The sequence below is a fragment of the Zeus faber genome (assembly GCF_960531495.2).
Source record: "Zeus faber genome assembly, chromosome: 14".
Lineage (NCBI taxonomy): Eukaryota > Metazoa > Chordata > Actinopteri > Zeiformes > Zeidae > Zeus > Zeus faber.
In genome coordinates, this window is record NC_137200.1 from 9,020,157 (window position 1) to 9,033,491 (window position 13,335).

Consider the following 13,335-nt stretch of genomic DNA (forward strand, 5'->3'; position numbering starts at 1 on the left):
TTTACTGATACTCATGGTGACATCAGAGACACTAATATCCATACAGTCAGTCATCACCAAATCATCAAATGAGCTGAACTTTGTTGCATACTAAATGGCATACTAGCATACCATATGGGATGCCAAATTGGTGTTAAGTCTGTACGAAGGCATAGTATGCTCAAGTACCAAGATGACTTTGATACTATGTCCTTGGAAATTATCATAGTATGCAAACACTGCACACTATGCTGGAAAGCATGCCCCACAATGCATTGCGAGGGAAGATGTTGGTAAAAGTTTCTATGCAGTGTCTTCAACGACCCACGATGTGCCGAGAGCTATATGACGGTGTAGTATGTCCGACAAGCCATCGTTATTTTTACTCATACACTTAAGTACGCTGGACAATAGTACTCACATGCAGTATGTAGTACGCCATTTCAGACTCAGGGTTTCACTTGACAAGAGCCATTTCGATTTTCAATTCACCCTTCTGCTTGTCACTCAAGGTTGGTAATTGTAGAAAGTTAAGAATGATTCATGATTTCCGTCCATCGTTAAAGGTGTCTGTATGTGTTTTATGGTTTGCTTTTCGAGGGGCTCTTTGTTCATAAATGTACAAAAAAAAAAGTTTCCTGTCTGTCATTTAGTCAGCTAAAATATGAGGTCTCACTAACTCAGTTCCCCTACTGAATATTCCCTTAATACCAAATAAATTAGCAGAGCCTGCCGCCCGCCAGCTCCAGTCCTGTGGTAGTGTTGCATGTGGTAGTAGTTTTAGAAGAGACAATATCGTCTTTCTAAGGAGGAACGACTACCTAAAAAAGATCTCGAGTTATGAGCTTGCTTACACCACGGAATAATCAGGTCCGCCGGTCTGCCAGCCTGAAAATTTCTTCCCCGCAAGAAGAGATTGTTTTATTTCACAGTGAATGGCCATGCGCTTTAATCAAAAGCCATGTGTCACTTTTTTCCAGGTTTAAATGAGAGCTTGACATTTTGAACTTTTAGTGCTAAAATCAGTTATTTCTCAAACAGCAGTGACAGTTGGAATGGATGTGTTGCACTCAGGGAGTGCCATGAATTAAATAACATGGCGGAAAATGTCCAGCAACAGACAGTGGGATTTTTTTTCTTGATCACACCAGCAACACCATTATGGTGCTAAATTTTAAGGATCCATTTCACGGCAAAGCACACCAAAAGTCATCTTCTATGTATATAGCAAAGCTAGTCACAAACTTTATGAGCGATATCTGTTAAACTGACAGTGGAAGCGTTATTTGGTTATTTGGCAACTACTGTCCAGTTGAGAGACGTGGGATAAATACTAATACGCTACACCGCAGTGGGGAAGACGAGCAAAAAAAAGTCTGAAAAAAATGCATTAGATACTACATATTCCTTCTCATTCATGCAGTGTGAATCCTGCAGTGATTGTAAAATGTTTCATGCATTTCAAGTGTCATGGATCCATGCATCTGCCGTTATAGCTTGGTACCTCAGATATCTTTATTGCAAAAAATAAAATGGACAGATTTGGCAATGTTATAATGTTAATATAATGTTAAGACATGTCCAGGTGCAGTCCTCAAACCAGGAAACAAAAGTGCTTATTAGGAAACACAAAGAAGGGCTTTTACTAGAGAAAACGGCACATGGACTATAAGGTCCAATCACTCATTTTCTTTATCTAGATGGGAAAATGTCACCAGTCTTGAACCAGAACATGTCGTCATCTGCTGACACGGGCCTGTTCAAGTGGCTAAAAGCAGACAGTTTATAATTCTATATCGCATTTAACTTTCATGAGGTTTGGGCCGACCGGTGGCCTCTGTCCTTGCGGCAGACAGCACTGAAGCTGCAACCATTGTCTGGCCTGTGATGCTTCATTGTGGTGGAGGTGCTAGGGTACAATTCTGCAACAGACAGAAAATCTTTTCTTTCTCTAGAATTTTCAACTGTATATGTACCTTACCCCGATATACCGGTAAGTCCATCTACTGCCACTTAACATGTCTGGAAACCTTTGTGGTTGCGGTGTGAATATAGAAGGCTATATTTGTTCTTCTCTCCAGTCTTCTAATGATTTTGCAAATTGTCTGAAAAATATTCTTCTGGATCTGTATTTATCAAGCTTCTCAGGGTAGGATATTGGTGTGGTGATGCAAATCTGACGCAAAAAAAAAAAAGCATTTTATCATCTTTCTCAACCTAGGAAACTCTTCTCCGCTTGAATTTAGGAGAGGTCAAGAGCTCTCCTAACCCGTTAAGAGTCCCCAGCAGATGGCATTCAGGCAGCTTCAACACACGGCCGTAAGGGTTGCCGCTGGGTAACGACAAGATTGGTCACTAAAATGATTCCATCTCGATCCAAACGATATCTCTTCATCAGTGGATTGTTGTCAGACGGTCCTAGCTGCTAGCCCCTCAACCACCAAGTGATACAGTATATCAGAGAAGCCCATCTGCGCATTTCAGACGGATTATTTATGAAGGCCTGAGGGGCCCAATCGCGTCAGGCTTTACGTTCTTTTCTGAGATAGAGGAGGGGTGGGGAGGAGGATGGTACGTCATCGACAGATCGCTAATTAGAGCCAACACACTTGTTGCATGCTATTTGATTCTCAAAGTCGTATTATTCTCCAAGTATCCTGTCTACTACCTGTCCTCAAATAAATGCGAGGGCAGAGAGTACTGCCTCACGTTGTCTCTGTGGAAGGACATCACTAATCGTTGGAAGTTACGTTGGCAGATCAGTATCAAAGACCAACGGTCAGTTTATGAGATTGACAATATGAACCACGTTGGCAATTTGCTGTGTCCTGCACCCAGCATGGTGTTAAGGCTGTATTGCCTATATAAATATAAAGTAGAGTCTGCATTTGGTGATGGTTTAGGCTGGGGTTGAGTGTTTAAAAGTGCTTGATTATTTATTGATTAACATCTCTGTCACTATGCGTGCAACACCCTCCGTGTTCATGGCCTACATAACACATGAAGCTCTGTTCTCTGGTTAAGGGTTACTAAGTTAAACGTCTGCACTGTTATTTGTTTGTCTGCTGTACATATGAGGTGTAGGCTGCAGACCGCCTGTCAGGAAATATTTTCTACTGTTCGATTATTTGATTGCTTTGTATAATATTTGAATTTCTTTCAACATCAGTGTTAAATTAAAGTGGTCGAGAACCAAAACTGTAATGAATTAAACTTTAGATTAGAACACAAAACACATGCTGTGTCGGATGATGCCTCTAATAAATCAAAGGTGATATTCCTTTTTTAGCAAGGTGCCCCACCAGATTGTCAGTGCCAAAAACACCACTGCATGTGAGCGAGGTGTTTCAATTTATGTTTTGTTTCTTATTGGTCGCCTGTGTCCTCCTCCTGACCTGGAAATGTAAAGACAATGGCTGGTGGAGGTTCAGTGCATTGTATCCATGCTTTAATACCAATATTTCAACCTTGAATTTCTTCATGGGGAATTGCATTAAGTTTCCATTGTCACAGTTCCTATACTAAATTTTGGGATTAAATATTTGAGGGGTTTTTTTTGTATTTCTGTATGCGTGTTGGTTTGGGTGTTGGTTCAGTGTACATATTAGTTTGTGTGTGTATTTGTGTGAATCAATATAATATATTTTCTATTCACTTTTGTTAAGTTGTTCTCCATTGTAGACACAAAGGCAAAGCAATGGGACAAATTGAATGTAGCACCAAAACCTCAGTGTCAGAATAAAATCTCCAAATAGGAACCGATTAACACGAGTGCAGTCTGTGCACTCGAGGCAAGCCGCTGTTTACTGTACGACTGTTCTCTTTTTCTCTCGCTCTCTCTCACCCCCTTTGTGTCTCTCTCTCTCATTGTCTCCTTCACTACGCTTGCCGAGCTGTGAACTCAAACAGCTGGGAGTGCGCATGGCAGACGGAAGGGAAGGCTGAGTGAAAAGAGAGAGAACCAGAGGAGGAGTGGGGGGTTATTTGGCCCAGCCTAGTTGGGTCCAGATGTTTTTTCGGCTGAAGCCCATCTGAAAATGTTTAATGCCTTCCTCTTCCCCCAGTGAAGCCGCACAGTGGCTGACGCTGCGCTGGCTGCTCGCCGCGGCAAATAGGCCTGTCTGTGTTTATAAATCAAACAAACCTCAACCGAATTTGAAGGGAAGGAGGGCCTGAATTTGCTGTGTGTGTGCTATTGATATATATAGATACTGCTTTCCTTTTTTTTTCCGGCCTGTGGAAGTCTTTGTTAAAGCCCCTTTTCGGAGGGGACGTTTACTTATTACTGTGACCTTATTTTAGAGTGTAGATGTTGGGGCCCTGCCAGGTAGAGCAAACACTGCCACCCCACGGGTCCAAGAGGAGCAAAGAATTAGCGTCAGATAGGGGCACGTCTGTTTGCCTGTTTTGGATGGCAGCTCATGCTGCACAGTAACTCATGCACTGGCTCCTGCTCCTCCTCTTCTTCACACTCACACCTTCTTGCCCCTCTTCCCCTCCCCTCGCCAGCAGTGGTGACCCAGTTAGCTGGCGCTGGCTGCCCTGAGTTCACAAACCGTGCCAGGGCTGGCTGGCTGGCTGGCTGGCTGGCTTGCTGGCAGGCTGGCTGCTTCCTGCATGCATGTGGCTTGAATTGTGGATTCAAGTAAATTAAGACAAATCAAGTCACTCGACTTTTGATGATGTTCCTGGTGCTTTTAGAACACGGATATTCATAGATATTATTTCTAATGAAGGTTGAGGTCATCAAAAGCTACATGTTCAAGAAGCTGTATTCCAAATTTCACGAGCATATACAGACATTTAATCACACAATTTACACCTATTAAACCGGATACAAAGTTGTATTACAAAGAAGGGTGTATTGAGGAACGATGTTCTTTTGGTCGTCATATGATTTATTTTATCTTCCTCCTAAATTTGTTTTGTGATTATGTGGTTACAGATTGACGCTGCCAGTACAAGGAGCAAAGAATCAGAAGCCGCTTTTTTAGAAGTCTACAAGAGACTGATTGATGCTCCAGGTAAGGTCAAACAGACATACAGTGTGTACAAATACACATTAATCATTAACATATTGCAACAGTCACATGCATCTGTAATGCATATTATACCTGGAGTTTATGAGAATTCTGTATTTATCTGCAGGGTGTGTCCTGCCCTTAGGCTTTGTAAAAGTATCATAATTGTTGTTTTGTGTAAAGTTCATTGTGTATGCCATGCATATATATTCACTGAGCACACACTACTACCTAATCTCTTTCCCTGGTCTCGTCTCTACACCCGTTGCTGTCTTTCAGGGCCAATCATTTTAATCAAATTTTATGATTGCATAACGCCAGCTGTCTCACAAAGTGAAGCAAACTGGAATTGGGGCATGTGGTAATTAGCGGTGTAGCATCTAGTTAAGATGTTGCCGACCGGCGACAAGTGGGGTCGCGGCTCGGCAACGCCTCACATGCACAGACAACACATTTCCCTCACAGATGCGCTCTGATATCATTACGAGCACTACTGCTGACAAGCTGCTGGTAGAAGCGAGTGCCAGTAGCTTGAACAGTACCAGACAAACAGAACAAGCAAGATTTGAAGTGTGCATTGAATATCCGAGAGCTGTACGCAGTGGCCATTTTCCTATCCCTTGATAATATGTTCAGCACAACCTGGTCGAGCACTTTACTATTAAGAAACTTGCCACTCTGCTGCGGCTTCTCAATTAGCTTATATGCAGTTCAACGAGATTACACCCATTTTAATTGTTTTGTTTATCAGTTGCCTCCACAAGACATTGTTGTCCATGTCGTGGAAAATTAGATTTTCCTTGTTTACTTTGACTTGATATTAGTGCCTGTGCTAGCCTATGTAAAATGTGATTCAATTTGAATGTGACGTCATTTTTAATGCAGTCGCTAAACTGGGAGCTACACTGGCTTTTACGTTTTTAGCTTGTAATATAATTAATCAGCCTCCTTGCTTAAAGGATAGATTAGCTTTTTTTCAACCCAGACCATATTTAAATGTGGGTTCCCATCATTTGTAACTGTTCACAGCACGACCTCACACACTTTACGATTAAGAAACTAACCACCTTGCTGCAGCTTGTCACTGTGATTAAATGCAGTCCAACGGGGTGAAAAAGTTTGATTCAGCCTGAAAGAACTTCTTTAATGTCCTTTTCGAAAACAGGGAGCTCACAATATTGTCATACGGTATTTATATGTAATTCCAAAAAAGGTCACAAACCATGCATTTTATCTGATTTGTTAGAGTTTTATTGACTCTTTTGCACTTCTGCAAATTAGCTCCTTTGGGGTCATCCGCACTAACATGACAGACTAGAAGCAGGTGCTAAGTGGTTAGTGCAGCAAGACGGATCTTGGTTTGCACCCGACTTGTTGTGTGGAGTTTGAATGAAAGACAACCCACCAGCGAGTTCACTATTAGAAACAATAGTTCTTCACACCCCTAGTGCACACTTACACACTCGCACAGTCAGCGACAATTATGTTGTCTAAATCCTTACATCCCTCCAAACCCCAACCCCAATCCCTGCAGACCCAATCCCAGTGTTGGAGGCGTGTCAGCAGCTTCAGCTGACAGTGCAGAGGATGCATGACGTGGAGTCAGAGAACCAGAGCCTCCGGCAGGCTCTGGAGGGCTACGCGCAGGACCGAGCCCAGCTTCGCAGCCATGGTAAGGCCGGGGGCTGATAGTGAGAGTGTGTGTGTGTGTGTGTGTGTGTGTGTGTGTGTGTGTGTGTGTGTGTGTGTGTGTGTGTGTGTGTGTGTGTGTGTGTGTGTGTGTCTGTGTGTGTGTGTGTGTGTGTGTGTGTGTGTGTGTGTGTGAAATATCAATATTTCAAGAAAAAAAAATAGAAATTTTACAGGATAGAAACCAATGCGCTTTTGTGATCAAGAGGACCTTAAACAAGGTGCCCCATGGTTAAGGTTGGGCTGTGTTGTCGTCCACCCAAGATGAGAGCAAGTCAAGATTGAGTGGGGGGGAGTAGTGTCCGAGTCAAGGTGAGCCAGAAGTCCGATCCGGTTTGATGCACAAAGAAGAAGAAGAAGAAGAAGATTCTTCATTCGTCACACGGCACACACACCACAACACATGCACTCATGTGGTGACGAACACACACACACACACACACACACACACACACACACACACACACACACACACACACACACACACACACACACACACATACACTTTAAAATGGCTGGTGAAACTTATTCTCTGCTTTTTAACCCATCCTGGCTTGTCCTTCCTCCGTGGGAGCAGCCAGGAGCAGTGGGCAGCATACAGCGACGCGCCAGGGGACCAATTTCTAACGTCCATCGCTGGTCAGACGACGATGTTGTGCATGTTTTTGGTGGGGTTCCTTACTGATGTTACATGGAGGAAACCCAATGTGAGCATTGGGAGAAGATGCAAACGCCACACAGAAAGGCCCCTAATTGGGAGATAACCCACCGTAGTGCGGCGACAACAGCGTACCTAAGCATCACTAGTCAATGCACAAGTTTTGAGAGGCGACCCTGACTTTTAAATTGACTCTCCATGAAGTCCAAACTCAAGTACCACTTCCCAAAGGTTCAACTGATGACCTTCGAGTCGCTGCTCGTGGAATATTTGTTGTCAATAGACCTATAGATACTGTTAGTAGAATTCAGGGGCTTAATTTCTACCCTGTCACTATGCTATTTTAAGCAAGCGTGTAATTGTGTCAGAATGCTTTTAAGATGCACCCTTTTATATCCTCGAAGCAGGCTTCAATGATCCAGAACAAGTGATGTTCCTCGTAGATCCGGGTGTTCTTTGCCCCCAAAAACCACATATTAACCACTGAGTGAAGTCAAAGAAAGAGTCCAAAAACCAGCCATATGACTGAAAGAATGTAGTATCGACTCGATATTTTCAAGACATAAGAATGAGTTCAATCAAATTAAAGATTTCTATCACTTTCAATCTAGACTGTATCCTAAATACTGTACCCCTTTGAGAGTACTATTTTCTCATTATAGTACTATAGTACTTCACCTTTACTCATGATGAAATGATCTTTAGCGTTAGATTGTTGTGGACTAGCCTTTCCCGGTGTTTGCTCTTCCGACACAGGGACGTCTCCTTCCCAGAAAAAGTTCTTGGGTGCACTCAACATTTGCGTTAGTCATTCCATCTCCGTCCGCGTCTCCGAATTCAGGGTCTCGTCTCGGAGAACCAGAGGTGGTGCCCTGGCGGTGCTCCACTTCCCTGCATTGGAGATGGAGTTTTTTGGCATTTAGAAAGAAGGCCCTCAATCTCAAAGAAGAGGAAGGGGTGTGGATGGTTGAGGGAAGTAGTAGAGGAAAGGGGGGGCGGACCCTTCCTCAATCTCTGGAATCTCCTTTTCCGCCCTGAGCTAATGGACTGGATGCTCAATGTCGGCATTATTTTATTAAGCCATGGATTATTTTTCTTCCTGCCTTGTGCCTTTCTGTTTGTGACACAGATTGTTTTCTCTCTCCTCCTTCTCTGTCTTTCTCTCTCTCTCTCTCTCTCGACCATTTTGTTTCTTTCAATCCCCCCTTTTTCCAAGGCTCAGTTAAAACATTTATCTCTCTCTCTCTCTCTCTCTCTCTCTCTCTCTCTCTCTCTCTCCCTCCCTCATCACCTCTTCATCCCAGCCCATGGAGTTCTATTGATTCTCTGCAAAGCTAAATGTTTGATGTTCAATTTAACAGCTTAAGGGGTGGAAAAAGGGCTCCCAGGGGACTCGTCCACATTGATTTTGTGTCCAGGCTGAACGGGCGCCGTTTAAATCACCACAGAGGGATAGAAAAATAAATAAATAACATGGAGCTCTCAGTCAGTAATACAATCTGATCTGATTACATTGTTGTGGGCATTGGGCGGCCATAATTGAGTGACTGAGTGTGTGTTTGTGTGTGTCTGTGTGTGTCTGTGTGTGTGCCTTTCTCCACCAACACCGTCAGCAAACAGTGGCACAAGCAAACCAATTTCAAGTGATGTGTGTTTCATGCCGTTGAACTTACTCAAAATGAACAAAAGCTAAAACAATAAAACTATCAATTACAGAATTAAAGTGACACAATCATTTCATATTTTCATATCTGCTCTTTCTAATGGTGGAAGTGAAGTTGTCTGAAACTGCGCACTGAAAAGCTGCACCGCCAAAAAAGCCTGAAAAGGAATTGGACTTCTGCGTCGTAATCCTTTATGTTTCTCCTGCCGAAGACAAATTCGTGCTCTGGCCTCACCTTAGCTTTTGGGCTTTAAAACGAAACGCTAGTTTTCTAGCACATCTGACTGAATTTGTCCCATACTTGGATAGCGACCTCAGCCTTCTGTAGTTTCTCTGTGCAGAACCGTTTTCTTTTACAATCTATCAGCTTCAATTGTTTTTTCAATCAGATGTCTTAAAAAGAAAAGTCTGACAAAAAATATGAAGAGGACCACACTTTCCATGCAAGAATAGACCAAAAGAATACAGATACTGTACATACTATTCAACATTTTTTGGATTATCTGAGCGTTCTTAACCTTTTTAAATCAAGGTTTAAATCATTTAAATCAATGCATGAAACAATTCAACATTGATGAAGTAAAGTCGATTGTAAATCTGCAAACAAGGCAACCCGGCCAGCTGGAAGCTACTTCCTTGTTAAAGTAAGTGGAAAATTGCCTTAATTTAACAATTAAGTCATTTTTCTCATTTACTTCCATGGGATCTACATCATATTTTAGTCAGTGGTATGAGTTGTAAGTCAAAAAAAACAACAAAGAGTCGATTGTATTTGGATTAATATTGAGGTAAGGAACTTGTAGAGTCAAATAAAAATCTTCTGTATCACTTTATTAGTTTGATTCAAATTTTTTTTAATCAACTCTTTTCTTCTTTCCTTGCCTATCTCTCTCCTGCCCCCCATCCCAGAGCTGACGATTAAAGCACTTAACGAGCAGATCGAGGAGTACGAGAGGACGCTGCAGCGCCAGGCCTGGGAGCTGGGGCAGAACGCCAAGCGAGCAGGAGAAGCTGCAGAGGAAGAGCGGCATGACAAGCGCGAGGAGGCCGAGACGGAGGTGCGGCGGGAGAATGAGGAGGAGGAGGAGGAGGAGCAGCAGGAAGCGCACAAGCCAGTTCACAATCACCACACCGAGGAACAGAGGTGGGCCACTCCTCCGTTTGGGTTTTCCTACAGCGAATCCACTCCCGCTCCCAACCAATCCCTTTTTTTGTGTTGTATTCAACCTTAATTTATACCAGGTGGGTTGACTTGGCATGCAGACTCCAGCAACGTCCTGTTTTCACATTCGTACAATGCTTTACTTTGGACAAACTTACCGCTCTGCTGCAGCTTCTCACTAAGCTTAAAGTACCTGGAAAGTGAAAATAAAATTGTGTTCTGAGTTTGTCACACCACGGAAAAATGTGTTATTAACCACCCAGCCAAATTTGAATGATTAAAAAAATCGCTAAGTATATGAAATTAGGTTTCCACAGGAAGCACCCAAGGGATTGGCGCCAAGACTTGGCATGAGTTTGCGCATTCCCTGAAGACGCCTTTTACTCAGGGTGTTTATTCCAAAAGCAGCCTTTTATCCCAAACTATGAGCTTTGCTTATTTCACCACTGATGCTCCGTTTCCGACGGTCCGACCTGGTGTTTATACAGTATTAGAGGGAGGGGCCATGCTGAGTATGACCCATCTACACCATCAGGTCATGATCTAGCCCCGCCAAAAAAATCCAGACCAAAAAAATGGTGAGAAACAGTTTAACTCCACAATTCTGCACTACGTCGTTCACAGTCTTTTTACATGTTTTCAGCGATTACTTTCTAACATGTATAATGTATTTTAAAAAAATCACTGAATTCACTTCACACGGACTTTAAATGCAACTAAAAAAAGATTTTAACCAAAGTTTTGAAATTCAGGCCAAAAATCTCTGAATCAGATTTTTTTTTATGTGTTTTAAACACTGAACACTTTTATCACATTTAATTCAAACAGATTTTTGCAAATGCTGGCGTACATCCAAAACGACAGTAGGTTTCCCATGGATAGCAGTGCAAGCTGTTTCATGTCTTGTCTCTTGCATCAGAGCGGTGTAGCCAGAAGAGATGATTTTTAAGGCTTGTCTCAGAAAATGAAGTGATTATTGAGGCTTGCTTGCAGCAGGAAATATCGGACTTGCTTTCTTGGCAGCCTTAAAACAGCTTTTAAAAATGTTGAGAATAGATACTGGGCATAAGCAGAGGTGATTTATGTGACTAAATGTTGAGGTGTCATTGAGTTTTGGTACAGCTCTACCTTGTGGATTGATTTCTGTTTCCGGTCGTCCTCGGCTGTGGAGTTCCCCAAGAGCTTTAAAACAGGGGAGTTGTGAAGGGCGACAGTGTGGGCTGTCACTCTCAGAATGTTGGCCACGCTCTCCCAGACCCCCAAAAAACTCCTGATTCGGGGAAATGAAACAACAACAAGATTTTGCCCTTTTTTACATACTGTAAATCTGAGTTGACATAATAAGTTGTCACTTATTTTTAGTGCATTTTAGTGTTCAGCGTATGCCAAACAAGAAGGCCTATACCAATTTCAGCCCTGTGTGGCCCTACAAAGATATTTGTTCTTTCTGACAAGTAAAAACGTATATATATATATTCATATACATAATCAACATCTTGAATGCATTACTGTGAAAGTCAACTTGTTGGTTCTGTAATGTTGCCATTTCACCCAGCTGAGTTTTGTTGACACATGTTTTGGAATGAGTTTGAACCTGGCAACCCCCCCCCCATTAAAGGGGTTAAGTTCCTACCTTGGGGCATACATTTATTTTTATCACAATTTTTTTTTTCACTACCATCAATGTGATGAGTACCTGATTTGTATGGCAAGGTAGTACTGAAAGAGGGAGCGAGCTTTCAGGAGCCCCCGGAGCGTGACCCACCCCCTTGACAGTTGCGCTCGCAGTCTCACAAAATCATTCTGCAATGTGGCTGCAACCCCATTCTGCTCCCTCTGATTATCGTACACTCTCAATGGTCGCTTAAAACAAAACAAACCAAAAAAAAAAAAAAAAAAAAACGGTCAGCGGGAGGGGGTGGGGTGCTCATCCAAGCAGGCGAGTAAGCCCACCGCGAGGGGGTTGTCAAATCCAATGTTGCAGAGAAATGCCTGCGTTCTACCACTGCACCTTCCTCCTTGTCCAGCCTTCCTGTAGCTTTCAGTAGCGCTGCACATTGGCCTATTTTGTGTCACTGGATCTGTGAGGTTAATGCTGAGAGGGTGGCATCCTGGGCCCACTCTGGACCGCATCTGTGCTTTACACACCAAAGCTGTTTGAGGAGTCAGTGGAACTGAATGATGAAAGGATACAGAGAACAGCTGGGGCAGGACGAGGCTCACACCCACAGGAATTCAGATGTTTTTTGTTTGCTTTATTTTTGACGGCAAGACTAGATGTGGCTGTTTACCACGATGTGAAAGTGTTACTGAACAATTGACTGTATATGTTAGTCTCGCTGACATATAGGTCTCTCTAAAATTGAACATCTGATGTAAATATGAAGCAGGTATTAAACATCCCATTTTGGTATACAGTATATCCTAAATGGACTATCAGCTATCAATTATTTATAAAAAAAGAACGTTTTGCACCGTTTTGACTTAAAATACATTTTTGGTTGACAGAAACATGAACACATGACATACATGGAAACCACTGCTAAGTAATCAAAGTGTCTCATTCATAATCCATCATAAACTAAATATTATGAATACCCTTTATTACTAGTTTCTACCACTTCATTTTCTCCAGAGCCTCTAAGCACAAACTCTGCTTTACTGAGGAGTTCTGTTGTTTGCATTGAACAGAGCCATTAGCAATTTAACCTTTATCACAAATAAACGTCAGACATATCTGTTTACTCACAGCATGATTCCGAAACATAAAAAAAAATATATTAAACGTTGTCAGAAACAAAGAATCCACTCATCCAATAATTCTAGGCCCTGCAACTGTAACTGCAGCCTCATGGGAGTCCTGTTGGTGCAGATAATTGTGGTTTTAATTCCAAAATGATTTTCACATTATAGCAGTTTCCAATACAGTCAAATTATTTTTTTCTTTTGTCTTAAAACGCTGGTTCCCACCTTACAAAAGTTTGATGTGTCCTTCCTTTCATTAATAGTTTGTCACTGAGGGCTCTTTGGGATTTCCTCAGTTGGTAGTGGAGTGAACTCCGTCTCCCACAACCTGAGCTAAACTGATGGGCTCGGCTGCCGTGGTGGCAGGGAGGGCAGTATGATAAAAGAGGTCGCCTCGGGCAGACCAGATGTTCCGATA

The 13,335-nt window shown here is 42.5% G+C and overlaps 1 protein-coding gene across 1 annotated transcript in view; it reads left to right on the forward strand.

The window, feature by feature from the left end:
* cux1a (cut-like homeobox 1a) overlaps window positions 1–13,335 on the forward strand; it is a gene marked incomplete at its 5' end in the record, with an annotated part of 106,184 nt that overhangs the window by 47,874 nt on the left and 44,975 nt on the right. The window contains 4 exons of the mRNA XM_080014211.1: window positions 4,925–5,003; window positions 6,535–6,672; window positions 8,104–8,211; window positions 9,920–10,154. Of these exons, the coding sequence (XP_079870337.1) occupies window positions 4,925–5,003; window positions 6,535–6,672; window positions 8,104–8,211; window positions 9,920–10,154 (560 nt within the window). The remainder of the gene's footprint in view (window positions 1–4,924; window positions 5,004–6,534; window positions 6,673–8,103; window positions 8,212–9,919; window positions 10,155–13,335) is intronic.